This window comes from Mugil cephalus, chromosome 1, assembly GCF_022458985.1.
Source record: "Mugil cephalus isolate CIBA_MC_2020 chromosome 1, CIBA_Mcephalus_1.1, whole genome shotgun sequence".
Classification (NCBI taxonomy): Eukaryota; Metazoa; Chordata; class Actinopteri; order Mugiliformes; family Mugilidae; genus Mugil; species Mugil cephalus.
Window position 1 is genome coordinate 15,823,100 of NC_061770.1, and position 20,614 is coordinate 15,843,713.

General features: G+C 41.1%; 2 protein-coding genes across 4 annotated transcripts; both read left to right on the forward strand.

The window, feature by feature from the left end:
• The first annotated feature begins 3,233 nt into the window (after nt 1-3,233).
• csad (cysteine sulfinic acid decarboxylase) lies at nt 3,234-12,319 on the forward strand. Of its 2 annotated transcripts, none has more exons than XM_047571353.1 (14): nt 3,234-3,310; nt 8,062-8,204; nt 8,295-8,421; nt 8,545-8,635; nt 9,214-9,436; nt 9,541-9,620; nt 9,890-9,944; nt 10,344-10,460; nt 10,554-10,618; nt 10,709-10,790; nt 10,877-11,076; nt 11,284-11,335; nt 11,429-11,518; nt 11,635-12,319. In XM_047571353.1, the coding sequence occupies exons 2-14, from the start codon at nt 8,073-8,075 to the stop codon at nt 11,806-11,808; spliced, it is 1,488 nt and encodes a 495-aa protein (XP_047427309.1). In that variant the 5' UTR covers nt 3,234-3,310; nt 8,062-8,072; the 3' UTR covers nt 11,809-12,319. The 2 variants fall into 2 exon arrangements, with proteins under 2 accessions (XP_047427309.1, XP_047427300.1); XM_047571344.1 differs by lacking the exon at nt 3,234-3,310 and adding an exon at nt 7,913-7,987.
• Nucleotides 12,320-12,405: 86 nt separating this feature from the next.
• Nucleotides 12,406-20,166, forward strand: znf740b (zinc finger protein 740b). 2 transcript variants are annotated; one of them, XM_047571917.1, is made up of 7 exons: nt 12,406-13,173; nt 14,907-15,059; nt 15,232-15,465; nt 16,934-17,062; nt 17,146-17,275; nt 17,448-17,566; nt 17,656-20,166. In XM_047571917.1, exons 2-7 carry the CDS (start codon nt 15,015-15,017, stop codon nt 17,803-17,805), a joined length of 807 nt encoding a protein of 268 aa, XP_047427873.1. In that variant the 5' UTR covers nt 12,406-13,173; nt 14,907-15,014; the 3' UTR covers nt 17,806-20,166. The 2 variants fall into 2 exon arrangements, with proteins under 2 accessions (XP_047427873.1, XP_047427881.1); XM_047571925.1 differs by lacking the exon at nt 14,907-15,059 and having other exon boundaries at nt 12,408-13,173.
• The last annotated feature ends 448 nt before the right edge of the window (nt 20,167-20,614 follow it).

The following is a 20,614-nucleotide window of genomic DNA, read 5'->3' on the forward strand; positions in this document are numbered from 1 at the left end:
TCATCTGCAAACTGTCTTCCTCCCATAGTGAACAACAGCTTCACGTATATATTTGATCAGAGAGTGCACATTAAATGATGTATGATAACAGATAGTCATCCTGCCGTTATACCATAATACACCCTTCTTTCCTCTGAAAGTAAGTGTGTCATATCGCATAGCTTAAATGGTCTGACTCGAGCCTTGCTGAAATTCTCCTTCATAAAACTAAATCCGGCCTCTTTGTTGAGGAAATGGAAGCTTTCCACCTACAATACGGCTTCACTCTGCTGTGAATAGCAGCTTTCCTCTGCCCTCTCGCTCACTCCCTTCCCAGTGTCGGTCTTTTAAGCAGAGCTCCTCCCTTTCCTCCCTTTCCTCCCTCTCGCTGTTCTGCTGTCCTGCTGCCACGCTCTTTCCCCGTTCGCTGTGGTCTTTCATCTATAATTCATGTTAAACAAACAGACATGTCAGAGTCACTCAAATGCATGTCCGTCCGCTCGCGTTTGCTCCCTCCACCCCGGGAGGAGGGCCACATCTCAGAGGCCTCCATGTGTGGCTGAGCTAAAGTCGGCCCCGTCCGCCACAAACTACACATTCTACTTGGGGAGAAAAATCAATTTTGGTCCTAAGGCAGAGTCTATTTATATGAAATTCTGGATTCTGGTGGAACTTTTTTTTCCGTCTCATACGGTCACACAAGGCTGGAGCTTTGGTGCAAAACCATTGCAAGTATGGGGTCATGTTTAAATACGTGAAAAGAGAGGTGTCCGGTGTAAAGTTTATACTTTTTCAAATGAAAAAAGTCTCCTATAAAGATTTTATTCCTGATGAAGTCTTGTTTTTGAGCAAGCTTGTGTCTTTAAAACATTAAAGTCCCGACTTGTGAACAAAGAAATGTTTGATCCAATGAAGAGCCAGCTCCTTTTTGCCGAGTGCTAAACTGTCATTAGACAGGTTTCCCTTGTCAGTTACTTTACATGTAAATCTAATTTCTCTCTTCAGGCACTGAGGGGATAAGCTGCTGTGACGAATCCCTCTTGAACTGTACACACGCATAAATAAACAGACGTGCATGCTCTTATCTGCAAAATCCTAATTTTCCAGGTGCGGGGGTTTGTAGAATGGAGGCAGAGCCACTCATACGAAAACTCGCTATCAGCAGCGTGGAGAGCAAGAGCCATTATAGCATCCGCCACCGGCGTGCAGGTACAAGAGGAGTTTACCACTTGACAGAACACTTTCTGTCAATGGTGGCCTGAAAAGCGCATGCGTGAGAGTGGGATCACACTTGATCATCAGCTAAGTGAGTTTATTGTCATTTTCCCTGTGCACCACGCTCCTCTTGACTTGAAATAATCCGATACAAACTGTGCAACTGCGCACTTCACATGCACATTATACACCGGTGCGAGATTTTTTTAGATCAGTAAATCACTAGATTTTTACCTTTGTCTTCAGCTGTGCATCCTCTCAAGATTGAGCCTGAATATAATTCAGATTCATGGCGTAATAAAGTCATTAGAAGTACATAAATGTGGATGAATTATGCATACCTCCCTCCTATACAGCAGTCTCACCTGGGTGGTAAGAATAAATAACGGGAATAAATGATGTTTCGCTTCACTCTTTCCACCCACTGTAGGCACAGAGAAAACTGGATTTATTCAGACAGCTTATACACACAGTGACTCAGAGTGTATACTGTGTATAGATGAAATGGGCTCAAGAGGCTTTTCCTCTCTCACAAAGCAAATATCTGTCCAGGAATAAGATATTGATTAGTCATTTCCCATAGCTGAGGCTTAGCAAACAGGCTAAGCAGAATTGTGACCGGTGGTCCCTGATAATTGTTGTCCAGCAACAGCTACAAGCCTGTCCTTTCCGGCGATGCACGAAAGTGAGATGCACTGTAAATCCTACATCCTTCACACTGCCTGCCTTGTGTGTGCTAGCAAGCACAGGCACATCTTCTGTCAGTGAATCTTTTCTGTGCACCCTCAGACAATCAAATATTTATTCCCATGTTTGCAGCGTGCCAGTTGCGAAGAACGAACGCATTTCTCAGCGTCGAGTGTTGAGCTTCTTGTTCCGAGGAGGGGCGTCCAGGCGGACGAGACGTTTAGTTTGCAGTTTAACTATTTAGATCAGTGAGAACAACAGTAGGTGCATGTTTCCTGGCTGAGAAATCTGAGCTCATTTCTGAGAAACACAGTTACACAAAGAATTGCTCTCTTCTGTTCTATTCTCTTCTGCTTTAACATTTTGAGTGTCTGCACAGCATGAAAATGAGTTAAAATGTCATCAGACTTTCCAGACTGCACAAGAGTTCCTATGTGTACATGCGCAAATGGCTGTAAATTTCTTGAATCCTGTATCTCTGAGGTGCAAAAGTAAGCGCACCGCCATAGGATTACAAGTTTATTTCAAGGCCAAATCATCAAGATCTGATCTGCTCTGATCACAACACCTTTGCAGAAGTGTATGACGGCACGGACAAAGGAGCTATCTGAGCATCTCCGAAATAGAGCTGTGGTGGCTCGTCAGGCTGGAAAATGTTACGAAACCACCTCAAAGCAACAAAATGCCTCTCTCACATTGGTGTAGGGTTAACGTTCATGAATCCTACATCAGGAGAACTCTGAACAACCATGGTGTAGCATAGCAGAGTGGCAAGGACAAAGCCAACACTCTCCAAAAGGTACATTTCTCTCATGAGCCAGTGTATTGCCAGGTTGTTCCACCAGGTGGCAACAAATCCTCACAGTCTGGGTCAGTCTTTGCAGTTAAATCATCCCCTCACTGGTAAAGCAACAATGGAAATGCAATTATTATTATTGTTGTTATTATTATAAGTAGCAGTGGTAATATTTGCCTATTTTATATGATTAACATTTTACTGCACATTACAAGCATATATGTGTGAAAGGTTTGGTTAAATAACCAACAGCATTAATATTGGCACTTGTATAGAAAGTATGGAGATATACACAGTACACAGTGTCCACAATCCAGCAACAGGATTTAAACAAATGAGAAAAAACAAACTCAAATGAACCAGAAAAGCAACGTCCTCAAGTACGGATGGTTCCTCTAAAATATACAGCACATAAACCCCTATGATTTTTGTAATATGTTTGTGAATCTCAGACGAGTATTTCTGGTTAGTATTTGTCCATTTAAAAAATACTTAAATCTGATCCTGTTCTATATGTTCCGCTAGGTGGCGGTAAAAACGAAAGGAGGAGGAGGAAGAAGAAGAAGAAGAAGACTGAGCGGGTCCTTCATGAGAGAAATAAACGAAGAAGAAGGGCAGCGGCACCAAGAAAGGGTATGAAAGTCCTACTGTCTTCTAATTTGTCTGCAAAAACACTGCTGGTATTAAATCGCGTGGCTGTATTACTGTTACCTGCTTTTACAATAAATGGTAAGAGTAGGAATACGTTTATCTTAAGATGGCAGAGGGAGTCTGTGAAGTGTACGGCAACAGGTACATTCCTTATGGGACTGTGATTGTAAGACACTGCAAAAGTGCAGAAATATCATACGTTTATGCATCCTGTTCCGTTTTCTGTTCGCCCATCTAAGCACTGTATTAATTTTGATAAACCTTTCAGTCAGCTGTTGCACACAGATGGGGATGTATTTCTGTATTTGTTTGTTTGTTTGTTGTTGTTGTTTGTTTGTTTTAACCACATTTTTACATTGTCCTCATCTAGGGCTGCCAGACAGGTCTCTCTTAAATATTGTGTCTGCATCACAGTCAAGATCTGATGTTGTATTCATTCATTCATTTTCTCTAACCGTTTGTCCTCTTGGGCACTGCGTAGGGGCTGGAGCCTACCGATGTAGTATTCTTCTATAATTTATTAACTCGGGATCATATTGTTTATATTCATTTTCATACACAAAACCTTTAAGTAAAGAGTTGTGAAGGAGTACTGCAAGTATATTACAAGGTAATTAAATGACACGTTGGGTATAACAACTTTCAGTAGAATCTGGGCAATCAACAAAGTCTTTGTGTGTTATATTTATTCAACTGTTAAAGGGGACCTAGCATGCAATTCTCACTTGTGGAGTTCTGTCTATTTTTAGCAGGGGCATGTCTGCCCGCTCAGAAAAGCTGATAATAATCCATGCAGTCAGTTTGCTTTGAGTGGCCAGAGAGTGAAAACGTGTCATTCTGCAGGCCATTTCAAATTTGGTTCATTTGTGACATAGATTGTTGCTAGCGTAGCTATGTTTAGGTTCAGCAAGAAACAGCCCTGGCATGTAAGCTGCTCTGTGAACCGCTGTAAAGGCTCACAGCCTCGCGAGAAATAAGAGCAAAGTGTCTGGATTTGATTTTTCAGGGAAATGTATCGGAGAGAGTAAAACACTTTTCCTGGACCTTTTTACCACCTGGGGCCTGTACGACACTGGACTCGCATCCAAGTTTTGCTGCAAGGATGGAGCTGAGGCGTCAGTCCGTCACAGAGGTGTAAGCATTATTTAAAATAATTCTGCTTTTGTGTTTCCTTTCGTTAACTCTAGCAAGGTTAAGAGCTTTTACCAAATGTCTGTAAAACAGTCAGATGTGTTTCCTTTGGTTACATTTGAAAATATACTGTAGATAGTAGTAGTAATAGTTGGTTACTTAAGGTTTGATCCAGTGTGCAAATATTTATGTACTCCTAATACAGTATATTTACTCTATAATCTGTTTCATAGCTAGCTATCTAGCGCTGTAACATAAACATAAATGACAGCACCACTGCATTATTGTTATTTCTCATATAATAAATATTAACTATCATTGCTCTTGTGTTTCTAGGGAAGCACATCTAAAGAAGACGCTACCTGGCACTAACATGATGAAAACACTGGGTGTCCAGTGAACTTCTCCAGGTACCAGAGGTTGTAATGCACAGCAAAGCCAGTGACAGCAGATCCGACCTACTGTGAGTTTCAAAAGATTTCAATTTTAAAATAAACTATGGACCCTGATTCTATGGTCCAGGAAGCCCCAAGTTATTATCACTTTTACATAGTTTTTTGTATTTATTTTCTATTTCTCTATAGACAGTCAGTTGTGTTGTGCATGTTGTTGTATAGAAGAGCTGTTTAAAGAGTTCTCTGGTATTAATAAGACATAAGACATTGTTTATTTAACCCACATATGGGAAATTTCCTTGTCACAGTAGTGAGGAATTAGACAAGAATATATACACAAAACAGTATCAAATTTGAAAGAATATACAAATAATTACAGCAGAAAATAGACATATAAGGACAGTTTGTATATACAGTGTGGAATGGGAATTAACATTGCTAAAAATTGGTAATGTGATATAATTGCTAAGATTATAAATGTAGACACTGAGGTAGTTTGTGCAATATAAGACAAAACCATTGTTTAAAAAACAAAACAAGTCTAACTAACACAAGTCTTACATGTGAGTTGTTGTTAACTCAGCCTGCTGTTGTACAGCCTGATGGTAGTTGGGATGAAGGACGTGCAGTAGCGCTCCTATAGTAAAGCTATCTCTCACATAATAAAGTTAGTTTAAACAGTTCTGTACGCTTTCAGTGCCTGCCATGTTGCATTAAATGCTACAATATGTTACTCTAAAAACTGATGACGCTCAAACGCATCAACTAATGCATTTAATAATGATAATATTGTACATCCACTTACGTCTTAATGTCCCTTAGAAACTAAGGTCCATAGTCTGTCCTATAGATGTTTAGTGCAGGGAGACTGTATTTAATCATGTTCTCAGTAGTCTCATTGTAATGTCGACGTTGTAAAGTGAAAAGCATATGTTCTCTGGTTCGGTAGACATTTGGGCACAGGTGGAACCTGTAAGGGATCATTTTAGTGACACCACTGCAGATGCACTTGTAAGTTTTCATGATTCAGACGTGGGTTACAGAATTCAAATGACACATGGTAGTAAGTACTCATTACAATGAATTCAGAGGTGTCTTTCAACAACCCCTGCTAAAGCCAGTACTGCATCCAGATTACATTATTAGCCATGAGCTAACGTCAGTGATGCAGTAAAGGTTTTATGGAGTACCGCACAGTGGCGTCCCGTTACTTAGCTTGCATTCACAGGGAGCTGACCACGGACATGTAGCATGTAGCTGTCAAGAAACTGCACCAAAGTTAACTAGCTGTTCTCTACCTGGTGGGTTAACAAACAGCAGCTCAAAGTAGCATTAAGTTCACCAAATGTTCAGAAACAGATTCACATTCAGATTTTTGAGGGTTTTCTGTTTCTGTGGGTGCAACTCTGGTAAAAAACGATGGACTTATGTACCCTACAGATGCACTGAACAGTTGCCAAGGCAACGCCACCTGTGTCCGTCCTTTATTAAATATGTGTTTGTTTTTTTCAAATGTTGGTCACTTTGTCTGTGCTTGCATTAAAGTACTTTGTCACCTCATTTCCTTCAGGAGCTGATCTAAGTGGCGTCCAGTCATGGCTGAGGAGGCGGCAGCGGAAACCCTGCTGCTCAGAAGCCAGAAGGCAAAGCTGATAGAAATTCTAAGCGCCGACGCTGATTACGTGCTGCAGCACGCAGACGCTCGCTCTCTGCTCTCCTCTCACGGCTACCAGAAGGTGAAATCCTGCCGTGTTCCCAGTGAGAAGGTGACAGAGCTTCTGGATCATGTCATTGAGAGAGGTCCCGAAGCAGCACGAAGGATGCTGGAACTTTTGAAAGAACAGGACCTGCAAGAAACCTTCCCAAGGCTCTGCTTTATTAAGGACCTGCAGGTCAGCCCACTGTCGTCAGGTAGAGCACATTTTTGTTCAATATCTTCGACAATCGTTTTTAAATGTTCACTTTCTAAGTTAGACGCTATTCTATTCTTTATTTACAAGGAAACAAGGAACAGTCAAGAAAGAGGGAACAAACTTCTGAATTACAAGATGCAATTCCAGCCAAAACCGCCTGCACCCACGGTGAGCCACGTTACACTAACATTTATTCCACTCAAAACTGTACAAGGTCGTCACCTGTTTTATGTGCGTCTGTCTCGTTGGGCAGGCTCCGGCTTAGTGAATGAGAAGCAGCTAATGTCAGTGGCTCGTACCATCGGCAAATCTTGGAGGGAGATTGGCAGGCTGGCCCTGGACATCCCCAGCGTGAAGCTGGAGCAGTTTGAAGAGGACCATTCTCTCCACGTGGAGCGAGTCTTCGCCATGTTGCGTCACTGGCGCACACGCCAGAGAGAAAAAGCCACGGCGGCCCGCCTGCACTCCCTCCTCAGCCAGGACGACTGGGCGCTGCCGCCCGAGAGCATCGACTTTCTGCTGGAGACCGAATGACACCTTCGCTGTGGGATTCCCACTGAAACCGAAACCCCTTATGAGGAATTGGTGTGTTTCTCACTGTAAAGACTGTTTTTTAAATTTTGTTTTAAATGAGAGCTTTTGTTCTCTGATACGTTTTTTATTCTTGAGTACTTTAATGTAATGGCTCTTAAATCATACTTCTCTCTCGTTATGTTTTGTGCAACCCTTTGCTCAACTTTTAAGATTTTTGACTTGCAGGAGAAAAAGTTGAAAATGTCCATGTTTTTTTTAATTTTTTTACTTATGTACATATTTGGGTCTGTTAGGTTAAATAAACCTTACATGATAACATGTTATACTGTAAATGATTGTCATGGTTATAATAATAAACACTGAACAACCTCTTACACCCGAGGTGCTGGCTTTTTACTCTAAATTTACAATTCAGTCAAATACCTTTGTACTCGAGCGTACTCTTGAATCCTTTAATAAAATGAACAACGCCGTAATAAAACTATAACGCCGTATAACAGACGTTATAGTTTCTCCCGTTCACTTTCCCCGTCTTAGACATCATTAATTAACTTCAGTCTGGGGCAAAGGTTAACTCCCTCCCACTCCTGCCATATATCGTCTATTATACTGTTGCTTTGTAGCCATGTTCTGCAGACTGCCTCTCAGTGTAATAAAGCAGCAGAGATTCACCAGATTTTTGATACGTGAGTATGGCAAACGCGCTTCGTTTCAGTTCCTTTACGTATTTTAACTGCTCTGCTTTGCTGTTACAATACAGATAGGACCACTATGGAATCCGCTAATCTCCGTGATCTGAACGAGCCTCTTGTTGACCATGCAGAGGGCCAACACTTCTTGAATGAAGCCTTCAAAATTATCGTGGAGGAGGTGCTGTGCAAAGGCACGGATGCCACACAGAAGGTTCCTGATCCAGCACAAAATAACAAACAAACAGATTACAGTGGTTGTTCTGCTCATAAAACTCTTAATCCACATGTTCCTCCTGCATAGGTCTGTGAGTGGAAACAGCCCGACGAGTTGTCTCTGCTGCTGGATCTGGAGCTGAGAGAGACTGGAGAGCCACAAGACAGGATTCTCCAGAGAGTAAGAGATGTCGCTAAGTACAGCATTAAGACAAGTAAGACTGCCACAAACTTACAAAGACAGTAGGACACACTGAATCTGATTTACTCTAGAGATGATATATTTTCTTCTCTTTTTTCATTTTTTTTATTTATTTATTTATTTTTTTAAATTTCAGGTCACCCACGTTTTTTTAATCAGCAGTACGGCGGGGTGGACTATCACTCCTTGGCTGGACGATTTCTCACTGAGGCTCTCAACACGAATCTGTAAGAAACAACAAGCTAAATGAAACTAAACGGTTTATAGGCTCGGTTTATAGGCCGGTAAAATTATGATACAATAAACTAGATTTTGTGGCAATGGCAAGCAAGTGTTGAGCGTAGTACAAAACCCAACACAAATCTAGCAAAACTCAACAAATATTTGCTTTTTAGTTTGGTATTTTATTATTTTCCTTCATGGTGCATTACTACTTCTCTTAATATTTGATATTGTTGCATTATTATAATTGATACATACACATTTAAAGACACATTTGATGTTAAAGGTAGAACTATGGGTTATTAATCCTTTATTATAAGATGACCAAATCATAAAAAAGCCACTATAGGTGTCAAATAATGTAAAATAAAGTAAGTTACTACTACTGGTGCTAGGTGTATATTCATATAAGATGATATAAAATGTGTAATGTGTGTAAACAAGTCAAACATATTTATTCCTTTAGTAGCTTTCTAGGTCAGATGACACAAGGTGATTTATTTTAAAATATTAAACGGAAACAAGGTAAATATGTAACAATTTGTTTGAACCAGGGAAATGACATTTTACCTGTCAACTGCAGCTTCACCTATGAAGTGGCTCCTGTCTTTGTGCTGATGGAGACTGAAGTCCTGAAAGGCCTACGTCAGCTGGTGGGCTGGTCAGAAGGCGATGGCCTTTTCTGCCCCGGCGGATCGACCTCCAACATGTACGCCATGAACCTCGCTCGCTACCGACTCTTCCCGGAAGTCAAAACCCGGGGGCTGTGGAGTCTGCCCCGGCTAACCATCTTTACATCTCCCCAGGTCAGGACAGGTCTTAAACGGCGCGTGCCTGAACGAAACTCTGTCAGACGGTTTCAGTGGAGACACATACGTGTTAAATGTACATCCTTGTGTTTCTTTTCCAGAGCCATTACTCTGTGCAGAAAGGGGCTGCATTTCTTGGCATTGGAACAGAAAATGTCGTCTTGGTGAAAGTGGATGATGGGTAATTTGTTGTTCACTTTACGAGCTGAGACTATTGATGAATAAATTACTTTTCTAGTAACAATTATCTGGTTAGTATTCACTCCCTCCTCTAGTTGTATCTTTATGTAATCTTTTAGTTAAGACTGTTGGACATAAAACACATTTTGAAAATGTCACCCATGTGTTTTTTTTCTCAATTTTCCGACATTTTCTATACACATCTGTTATTTAAAAGAAATTATTCTGTAATGAAATGCTTCTTATCAATCCTTTCTCATTCTCTTTCAGAGGCCGTATGATTCCAGAGGACCTGGATAGAAATATAGAGCTGTCAAAGTCTCAGGTAAATTCAGCGAAGTTTAGTAAGTACTCACGTACACCGATCAGGCATAACATTAAAACCACTGACAGGAGAAGTAAATCACATTGATCAGCTTGTGGCAATTCGATGTTCTGGACCTGGTATTCATGTGGATGTTACTTAGACATGTACTACCAACCTGGACCAGAGCAGACACCCCCAGCCCATAGCAATGATACTCCCCAGGATGCAGCGTATACACAAAAACACTTTAGGAGCAGCTCAAAAAATATGAAAATAACCTAAGGTGTTGACCTGGCCTCTAAATTCATTAGATCAAGTTTCTGTGGGATGCCCTGGAACAAGTCTGATCCACAGAGACTCTCCTCAACCCACAGAAGCAGAGGGAAGCTGTGCTCACTTTTCATCTGTCTCTGTCAGGGTGCAGTTCCTTTCCTTGTGAGCTGCACATCAGGGACCACGGTGAAGGGTGCTTTTGACCCGCTGGATCAAATAGCCGATGTTTGCGACAAACACAAGATCTGGATGCACGTTGACGTGAGTCCTTCCGGCGGAACACGCTGTATGTTGACAAGCACTGATTTTGTGAAGCTTGTCATGTACTTTTGTCTGTTCTCACCCGGTTTCTAGGCTGCCTGGGGAGGAAGTGTGCTGTTTTCCAAACAACACAGGCACCTGATGAAAGGCGTCGACAGGTATTAACATGCATGCCACACAGATTGATTTTGCATTGTGAGGACGACAACATCCAGCCCGCGTCTTTGTGTTTTTTTGTGCGTAACAAGAGCTAGTTCAGTAGCCTGGAATCCCCACAAGATGCTGGTGGCCGGCCTGCAGTGCTCCACCCTGCTGCTAAAGGATACCACGGTCTGCATTCACAGTTTAATTTTCAGGCTTCAAAGTTAAAATGTCTTTAATTATGCATGTATTGACGATCCTCTGCTGCTCCCCAGAACTTGTTGAAGCAGTGCCACAGCGCCAGCGCCACATACCTCTTCCAGCAGGACAAATTCTACGATATGAATCTGGACATCGGAGATAAGTCCGTCCAGTGCAGCCGCAAAGTGGACTGTCTGAAGCTGTGGTTAATGTGGAAAGCCATTGGCTCCGCTGGCTTGGCAGAGCGCGTAGATAAAGGTTTTGTCCATGCGAGGTAAATAACACCTGCAGCTGTAGCACATGACAAGACTAAAGTAAGGTAGTAAAGACATGTTATCTCAATGTTAGGTGGCATATTTCTTTTTTGTTAATGAATGCCAGACTAATTAAATCATTGATAGTGATTTGGCAGTTTGTATACAAGCACTTTAATTTTTAATCTATCCCAGACCAACAGGCTGTGTACACTTAACTCTTGCAGGTATCTGGTGGATGAAATGAAGAAAAGAGATGGGTTCCATCTCGTGAGTGTGGTGAGTTTATGTCTAAAGCATGAAGCATACATTTACACGTTCTTTCCTGCAAATGTTTGGTCATTACATGTTTGTATTTGGTTCCACGAACAGCCTGAGTTTGTGAATGTTTGCTTTTGGTACATACCACCAAGCCTGAGAGGGAAGGAAGGAAGTGCAGATTACCAGGACAGACTGGCAAAAGTACGTGTCTGCTTTACAGCAAATCAGTGAACTGAGTTTGAGTGCACGAGCTGGTAAACACATAAATCAATGCAGTCCTCATAATCTTATTTTTGTGTTTGGTTTTTCATCAAAAGGTAGCACCAGTCATCAAGGAGCGCATGGTGAAACAAGGCACCATGATGGTGGGCTATCAACCACTGGGAAACCTGGTCAACTTTTTCCGGGTGATAGTCTTCTCTCCTGTGGTTTCCCGGAGAGATGTGGACTTCTTCCTTGACGAGATTGAAAGACTGGGGAAGGACTTGTGATCAAAAGCAGAACTTCTCAGATCTAACATCGTCCACATCTGTAATTTAAGGTTATGTGCAAAGTAGTAGTGTGACGCTCACATTTTATTAAACCTCATTGTGCCAGAAACGTTGATGTTAGAGTCAAACGACTGTGACAGTATACCATGGTATATAACTAAATTGACCTGGTTTCTGATAAATAAATTTATTTTTATAGACTTTTAGAAGATTTTGAACAAAATTCTGCTCTGAAATCAGTTTCCTGCCGTCTGATGACTTATAAGACAAGCCTTCCTTTACTGAGTACGTGAATAAGCTGAATCTCTTATCACATATGTTATTTAAGCATTTACTCTCGTCAACTTGTCTGACTGCCCATTGATGTTACACCTATGCAGCATTGGATCCTTGTTTTTTCTTGTACTCTTGTTCCTAAGGAAGGGTATATGGGAAGGGGATTATGTTCATGTATGTATGTATGTAAACTTTTGTCTCTATAACTGAAAATTACTTAAATAAACCTGTTAAAAAAAAATAAGGCAAGCAATTATTTGGGACTTGGTGTACCCAACATGGGCCAGGTTAACAGATAACAAATATACTTGCAAAGATTGCCAGATGCATGAGTCCAAATAGCAACTCTAGGCGTAAAATTGGTCTTTCCAAACACGGTGTTTACCTACATGCCGTACCGTATTGAGATGGGTCAGTACTACTTGGATTACAAATGGACACCGAAGAGATTGTAGTACCAAACTCCTGTCTCTTTTGCATTAATTCTACATTTTCACACGCAGATTTCTGTTCATAAAGGTTATCTTTTTTTTCCATGCAGGCCTACAAAGCATGGAAGCAGAATCCTTTTAAATTTGACTTCTTTACTATTAATTCAGATACTTTATGTACTTCTCATTTTGTTCCATAAATATACAGATGTTTACTGACGACCGTTTTCATTAATCTGCAGAGGAGCAAAATGGTTCACGACAATTTCCAGTGTCCACAGTGAAGGCTTCAAATTGTATGATTTTGTATGATCAACAATCGAGGGTCCCGCAAAATCCCCCAGTCAGCTATGACTAAAGACAATCAACAATCAAAAATCATTATCGCATAATTTAGAAACCATATTTTTGTGGATGCTTGATTAATTATTCGTTGTTGCAGCTTCTCCATAACTCACACATCCATCCATGCGCTCCCTTACAATTATGGCCGAAAATGTGGGTCAGCCCGCTTCGGTCACGTGTCTGCACGTATGCCCAATCAGAACCCTCCCCGGGGAGCACTTCCGGTGGTGTTTCCTGTCAGTGTTTGTAAACTGAGAGAAAAATTGGAAGTGCGACAAGAAATATAAACCTTTAGCGCCCCGAAAAACGAAAGGTAAGCTGTGGGGTTTATAGTGCATTTCACTCGCGGCTCTTTAAATGTTGCGCAACGTGTTACTCGTGTGTTTCTAGCGGCTGTAGCCGGTCGGGGAGGTGTTATTTTATTTTGAGGTCGGCGCGGAGCCCGCACGCCCTGCCCGCCTGGCTGTTGTTGTGTTGTCCGGGGCGGGGGGTGGGGGTTCACTCGTCCAAGAGTTGTCTCAAAACCCAACTCCCGGCTAGCTGGTTTCTGTTTTCTGTTTCAGCGGAAGCTCCCGCCATGCCCCAGACTTTTAAATCCTTAGCTGAATACGCCAGACTGTTTTTTTTTTTTTTTTTTTTTTTTTTCCAGTGGCATGTAGCTTCTCCGATGAAACTCACGTTTTTAGGAATTTTCTCATTTCTCAACTAAACGGTGTTGGGATACGTTGCTAGCAACCTTTAGCTCACCCAGTTGCAAGTTTGCAGAAATCATAAATCCACATGGTTAAGAATTACCTAAAAAAAATAAATTTAAGCCAAAATTTTTTTCCGTATTAGGTTAAATGCTCAGGCTGTATTATTAGATATCTCCCGTAGAACAGCCCACTATAATAGTTTGCTCATAACAAAGCAATAATAAATTATGATGCTGCTTCATGTGCCTCAATATAATTCTTTCATCTTTATATGAAAAATATTTAGCTTTCTTATTGACTATAAAGGTCACATTTAGCCTCTTAGATGAACTGAATACCACAGCATGATATCCTGCAATTTTCCTGCCACTGCTATAACACTAACATTTTCTATCATAGCCTGGTTTCTGGTTTGATTTAGATGACGGAGCTCTCATGATCACAATGATACCCAAGTTTCAGATGGCGTGCATACAGTTCTACTGATTCAGATTAACACATCAGCCTCTCATATTTATTCTGGGTGAATTATTCCAGGTTAGATTCTGATTTCTGAACTTCCCCATCTGGTTACCAGTGATGGAAAAGGGCCAATGCATCTGTACGATCTGTGTGTAATTCATTTGTAAATGTTTCTGAAACACCCACAACGCAAATGTCCACTGGTTTATGCAGTGTTGTGATCGTGCAGTGCTTAGGAACTACTTACAAATCACTGATGGGTGGGAGGACCACATTTCATTCTATCTGTGTCAGTACAAGATATTTCTACAGAAAGATCCAGCTCACTGTTTAGTGATATGTGACTTGAACTGAGTAAAAACTATCACGACTTCCCTTGAAGTAGGCTTGTTATGTTATAATTTGTTTTAATATGCTTTGAAACTTGCTTCCTCAGCTATATTAGGGCAGGATTACTTTAAAGAATAGTGCACGGTGTCTGTTTCATTTTTAAAACATGTAACAATGTAATGTAGACGTAGCCTTGTTTCACTGGACAGTGTTACAGAGGTTCACAACAAACTGTCACCCAATGTATGAATCAGTCGTTTGATGAGTGCATTGTACATACCTTAATGTGTTTTGCGTTTAAAGTTTCTTCTCAGTTTTTCACCAACTTTCCCTTATTACCTCTATCTGTTGTTTTTTCTTTTATGTTTTTGACAGCCATGTAAACCTGAGGCATGCACCAAACCACTGGGGCTTTTGGTTCATATCGGTGCTGGGCATAAACTTCAGTATATACCGATGTGGTGATTTATAAAAATCCAGTCGGATTGGCCTCGATCTCCAGCACCAGACACCAGCATGTAAAAATGTTAGCCTTATGATGTCATGCCTCTACTTTCAGGCTGTGGCCCCCTGATGATTTGGGAGGGTGTGTTCTCTTCTGTCACCCCTCATCCTGAGTGAAGCCCCCTCTCTCCCCCACAAACACACACGCATTCAAACCACGGCGATGACACACCATTCCAACAATTCTGTGCGAGACCATATGAAATGGGTCAGTGGCAGCCTCCTCATCTCCAGAATCACCGTCATGGATTCAGTGTCTTGCATTTAAATGTCACTCCCATCACTCAGCCGCATCTCCCCCTATTGTCTCCTTGTCTCTGCAAGGAGCCCTTGTGGCACCTCCTTATTTTCCCGCTCTGACATGCTGTTTGTGTCGCCAGGCTGGGTTGCTGGGCTGTGAGGCGGTGCTGTCCAGCATGGCCCTGATGCAGGCCAACAACATCCCAGGCCAGAAGAAGATGATGTCTCCCTTGAGTCAGGGGCACAGAGCCAGTCCCGAGAGCCATCAGACCCACTCGCAGCACAGCCACAACCACCACGGCCACCAGGTTCACCATGGACAGCCCCACCACAGCCACATGGGCCATCCTTCAGCCGGGAGCTGTCCACCCCTGGTGAGGGAGAATGGCTGGACGCAGTCCTGTGCTCTAACACAGGAGCTTCTTTGTTTATTCTACACTGAGGGGAAAAACAGAAAGAAGTTCAGAAAGTCAGCTAAAGCTTTTTGTGTCCTTGTGAACTTTCTAAAAAATGACTCAAAACCTCAGCAGATTTTTACACAAGTCCTGACAGTAGACAAAGAGAACGCAGTTGAACAAATGCAACTGAAATGTTTAGATTTACATTTATTTATTCAAGAAAATCGATTGTCTTAGCATTTTGTTTGCTTGTGTAATTCAGAAAATATTGGTCAGTGTTGGCGAGCCGTTCTGACCCAGATGCAGCACAATAGGCTCAAACAATCAAGACAGACTTAGGCTGACTTTAATGATCCACAAGGGAAATTACTTGGTCACAGTAGCTTAGTTGCACATAAAAGTAACACTCTTAAAAACCACAAGTAAATGATGATGTTTCATGGGCGATCTCCAGACATCAGTCTCTCATTTAAAGTAAATAAGTCTAATTCATCTGTACACAAAACATCTTCCCAAGGCCTGACTTTTCCACATGATGTTAAGCAGACTGAACACTCTGCCACACTCACCGTGGCTGTGCAGTGTTCTCCTGTACATGGTGGATTAATGAGCATTAGCCAACGTGAGAGAGACCATTAGTAACTTAGGAGTTACCCCGGGTTCCTTTGTGACCCCTCAGACCATTATTGCTTTTGGAGCGATCATTGTTGTTGTCCGCTCCTGTGGAGGTGAAGCTCCTCCATTTGTTCACATCTGTGTGACTGTCAATTTGTTGATTTCAAACTCTTTAGAGATGGTTTTGTAACATTTTCCAGATCTTACACTCACACTAAATGAATATTTTAAGTTCTAGTTCATGACCTCAGGAGGAGTTATAGTTACTGAAAAATACACTGGTAAGGACCTACACAAACCTGCACTTTAGCTGTATACGTGTTTTATAAAAGCAGGGTTTCCACTTTACCTTAAAAAGTCTTAAATACGACTATATTTTGCGTTGTAGGTCTTAAATTACATTTAGACAAGTCTTAGATCCTTACGCACATTTAACGCTTCATTTGCCTTTTGTTCAATGCATTGTTGACATTCACAGTTAGTCCCATATAATTCTTTATGAAATATAATTATTTAGCTAACTGACAGTGCACAGAAATAAAACTACAAATGCCTGTTATGTTTCTGTTCCTTATTACTGGAGCCCACCCCAAGGAAATCCTGTGCTGATAGTTGGATGACAGTAAATTTTGTTATTTTGAAAGTAATTCTGGGTCTCTAATTTTCCCTATTTTTCATACTTTGTGTACGTCCTAAATTTAACCCATGAAATCCTGAAATGCCTTCTAGTTCAGTATATGTTTGGAACTTGCAAACTCGCTCAGTCTCAGTTGTGCATCTGTGCAAAGCACTTTAACAAATGATTTTTATCTTTTCCTTTCTCCTAAAGCTAATCCGAAAAGACGGGGATTACCACTCATCAAGGATGATTGATGGAAAGGACATGCAGGCGAACCAGAATTTGCAACCCAAGAAGAAACACAAAAAGTCAGCGTCATCCAACAAAATTAAAGAGGAGGTAGGGATTGTTTCAAAACTCCACTTAAAATGAACAGGGCTGCCGTTGAGTTCGGTTTCATGTGATTGTGCTCGTGTTTAAAGCATTTACCGCCTCCACTTGACATGGATGACGATGGCTCCCTGAAAGTCCAGAAGAACTTCATCTGTGATCACTGCTATGGAGCTTTTCGGAGCAGCTACCACCTCAAGCGACATATACTTACACACACAGGTGAGCCCTCCCCTCTCACAAAAAAAAAAAAAAAAGGTTTTAAATATTGAATTGGATCCATACGACCCTTTTTCTTATTATTCTTACCACGTCTTTGTCAATGCAACTGGTGAAATACACAGCGAGTGAGTGCTGAAAAATGCAGATTAAAAAGAGCAGTGGTCGTTCACAGGGGAAAAGCCATTTGCTTGCGATGCGTGTGATATGCGGTTCATTCAGCGTTACCACCTGGACAGACACAAGAGGGTGCACAGCGGAGAAAAGCCGTACCAGTGTGACCGCTGCCGTCAGGTGAGCCACATACTTTTTACATGTACTGCTCAGTATCTGACTGTCTGCTATCTGGACTTAAGCACACGCCTTTCTTTGCGTTGCCTCAGAACTTCTCACGGACAGACAGGCTGCTGAGACACAGACGACTGTGTACGGTCGGAATAAGCAAAGAGGAAAACCAGTACTCCCAGGACGCAGCTGCCCACACAGCTTCCTGGAGCCCGCTACAGCCTTCCAACAACCGTCTGACTGTCTGACCCTCAGCTTCCCAGCAGAGACCCAGCACCAGCTTGCAGCTCAGTAACGCGACACACTGGAGTTGTGACCTGTTAACAGCCTCAGCCGAACAAATACGACAAAGTTTAGTTTTGCTCTCCTAGCTCATCCATAGAGCTCGATAGTGGACTTTGGTACTTTCTTTCTTTTTTTTTTCTTTTTTTTTTTTTTTAAACCTACTGTTACATTCATCACACAGGCAGAAGGGAATGGATGAAATTATGATCACGGAGAAGAGCTCATGGGTTTTTTGGCAATAATGGAAATAACATCAACTTTTTTCACACAAAAAAAAATATTTTTTTCACTATTGCTGCCCTTTTTATTTGATGAGCAGAACCTTTTAACACAGGACGCTACTACATACAGACATTTCACTAAAGGACACACAAAACCTTGCGACATTTTTAATGATAAACTCCTATTTGTTTTACATTTTATGCTGCTAATTATGAACCAGCTACAGCTGACAAACTAAAGGTCACCGCAGACTTGGAAGTACAGTATTTAGCCACCCGTCATGCTTTTTGGTTAAACGTGAAGGGGGCTGGTTGCCTTTTTTTTTTTCGAACACTCAAGTCTTAAACGGATGTAAAATATTTTCATACCTGCTCTCCTCCAGTACAGCGGTAAAAGTAGAACAACTACAGGTGCATCCCTATTGGGCGTGTGCAAAATTGGGTAAAAAAAAAAAAAAAAAAACACTACACGACTTTTAAACCAGTTTTGAAATTGATTAAGTAAGCTACATGCTCACAGTTACGCCTTGTTTCAAAGGGCTTTCGTCCTCAGTAGTACGTTACATTATTAATTCAATAGAAGGCTGACAGATTCTAGACAAAAAGAACATTTCTGCGCATTGGAGAAGGACGAGTGGACCAGAAGTTTCAAAAATAGTCCCACACATTGTTTAACTCGTGAGAAATATAGTTATTCTTTTGGCATTTTGGTATTAGATCTGGTCGGTGATAAAGAGCGCTCTTATCACGCGTCCAGTTATTACAAGCTTCAGATTCATAGACAGTTTTGTAGATACACTTGTCAAATAAAGAACTATTTGTCTGCTGAAGGTCTAATACTGGAGTGTTGCATAAATGTGTATGACATCAGGTTGGTCATATACTTGTCATGTACTGTTCAGTCTCTGTAAGATGCTAAGTGTCTGTACTTAGGCACACGTTTTTTCTTTGCATTGGTCCAGAACTCCCTGACAGAAAGGCTGCAGGTTTTGTAGGATCAGTGATTTTTGCTAACCCTTGGAACAGTTTTTATGATGCAAACTAGAACTGGGAATCGACTGTCTGGCAAAAATGGCTTTTTTTTCTCTGTGCGTAGAAACCACTATCTTGTTTATTTTTATTTTTTTCCTGTTTAGTGATCATAGATTCTGACATTCGTCCTTCAGAAGTATTTTGGTAAGGGAGACCGGAACTGAAATCCTGAGAATTGATTAAAATATTGTCCAAAATGACTTGTATGAGGCTGTTTGTGGGCCGCTGGATCGAAGCTAGCCGTAGGCGTAGATTTATTTCCAATAAAGTTATAGTTTTATACGTCCCAGGTCATTTCAAGCTGTTAAAAATATGAAGTCATTCACAGAATTGAGGCGTTTTTTATTCTTTGACTGAATGTGATCAGCATACGGTGGCGCGGTGTCATTTCATCTCCGGTTAATGTTGAACGTCTTCAGTGAAGATGAGTTATTGTACTTCCTGGAAACAAAGTTCACACTGTCTTTTTTTTTTTTTTTTTTTTTGTACAATGACAACCGGCAGCATACATTCAGACCTGTATACGGATAAATCCGTCTGTAAACACTGTAAACTCAGTTCTTTAGGCTCAAAGGTTTTATAGTAGACAGGTAGTGCTGTTGCTGTCAGACTTTTAGAATGTGTGAGACGAGTTTGGGGCCCTTCCCTGACTGTGTATGAAGTTAATATATATTTAAATTGTATTAGAGGTAGAAGATAGTATGGGACATAAACTCCACAAGCAAAATTTTAATATTTAGTCTGATAATTCTTATGATATCTGAAATAACTATGATGAGTCACAGTTCAGCTTGCTGTTAGGAGCGATGTACTCTTGTCCGCTCTTGCCCTTTAGCATAGCAGCTACATTTATTTAGGATACTGTTCAATTTTTTATTTGCATGTTCTTGATGGCGGATCTTGTATAGATTTTGTCTTGGTATAATTTTCTTTTTTCTTTTCTTTTTTTTTTTTTATGTGAGCAGCCCCAACAGTTTTGTCATTTCAGGAGTGACTTCAGTTTTGACTCAGTCAATCACACTGTACTGAACGGCGTTTAAGGGCCCCAGAATAAAAGTGTTTCTTTTTAAACAGTGCATTTGTTCATACAGTCTTCAGCAAAGGGACAATTACGTGATTTTCCGAGGGGTTATTCAGTCTGTATGTCCTGGAAAATGTGCACATATTTCAGAAAGAAGTAATGCACCAGTCGTGTCAGCAGGTGGCAGTCATGACCACATGAGGGCAAATATTCTGTAGAAAAGAATTTGGGAGAAAAAAACCCAAACCGTGTTTTTAAATGGCTACACCATTGCTCCCTATCAGATTCATAAGGAATTAATCTGAAATGTTTCCTGGAGAACTGTAGCTCCTCATCCACGTTTTAAAACTGATTACTTTGTTGTGTGCAGCAAATCCAACCAGCAAACATTTGTGATAAATGAATGATTCATTATTTTTTTTTTCTGCCAAAATCTATTTTCAATACAAATTTGTCACTTCGGTAGTTTTTTGCAAAGCAAAACCATCAAGAAGGATA

Coding starts and splice junctions, on each gene's coding strand:
- znf740b (XM_047571917.1), top strand. CDS start 15,015: ATGACACACCATTCCAACAATTCTGTGCGAGACCATATGAAATGG. Junction 15,466..16,933: donor CCGGGAGCTGTCCACCCCTG/GTGAGGGAGAAT, acceptor TTTCTCCTAAAG/CTAATCCGAAAAGACGGGGA. Junction 17,063..17,145: donor CCAACAAAATTAAAGAGGAG/GTAGGGATTGTT, acceptor TCGTGTTTAAAG/CATTTACCGCCTCCACTTGA.
- csad (XM_047571344.1), top strand. CDS start 7,927: ATGTTCTGCAGACTGCCTCTCAGTGTAATAAAGCAGCAGAGATTCACC. Junction 9,945..10,343: donor TAGAGCTGTCAAAGTCTCAG/GTAAATTCAGCG, acceptor TGTCTCTGTCAG/GGTGCAGTTCCTTTCCTTGT. Junction 11,519..11,634: donor ACCAGGACAGACTGGCAAAA/GTACGTGTCTGC, acceptor TTTCATCAAAAG/GTAGCACCAGTCATCAAGGA.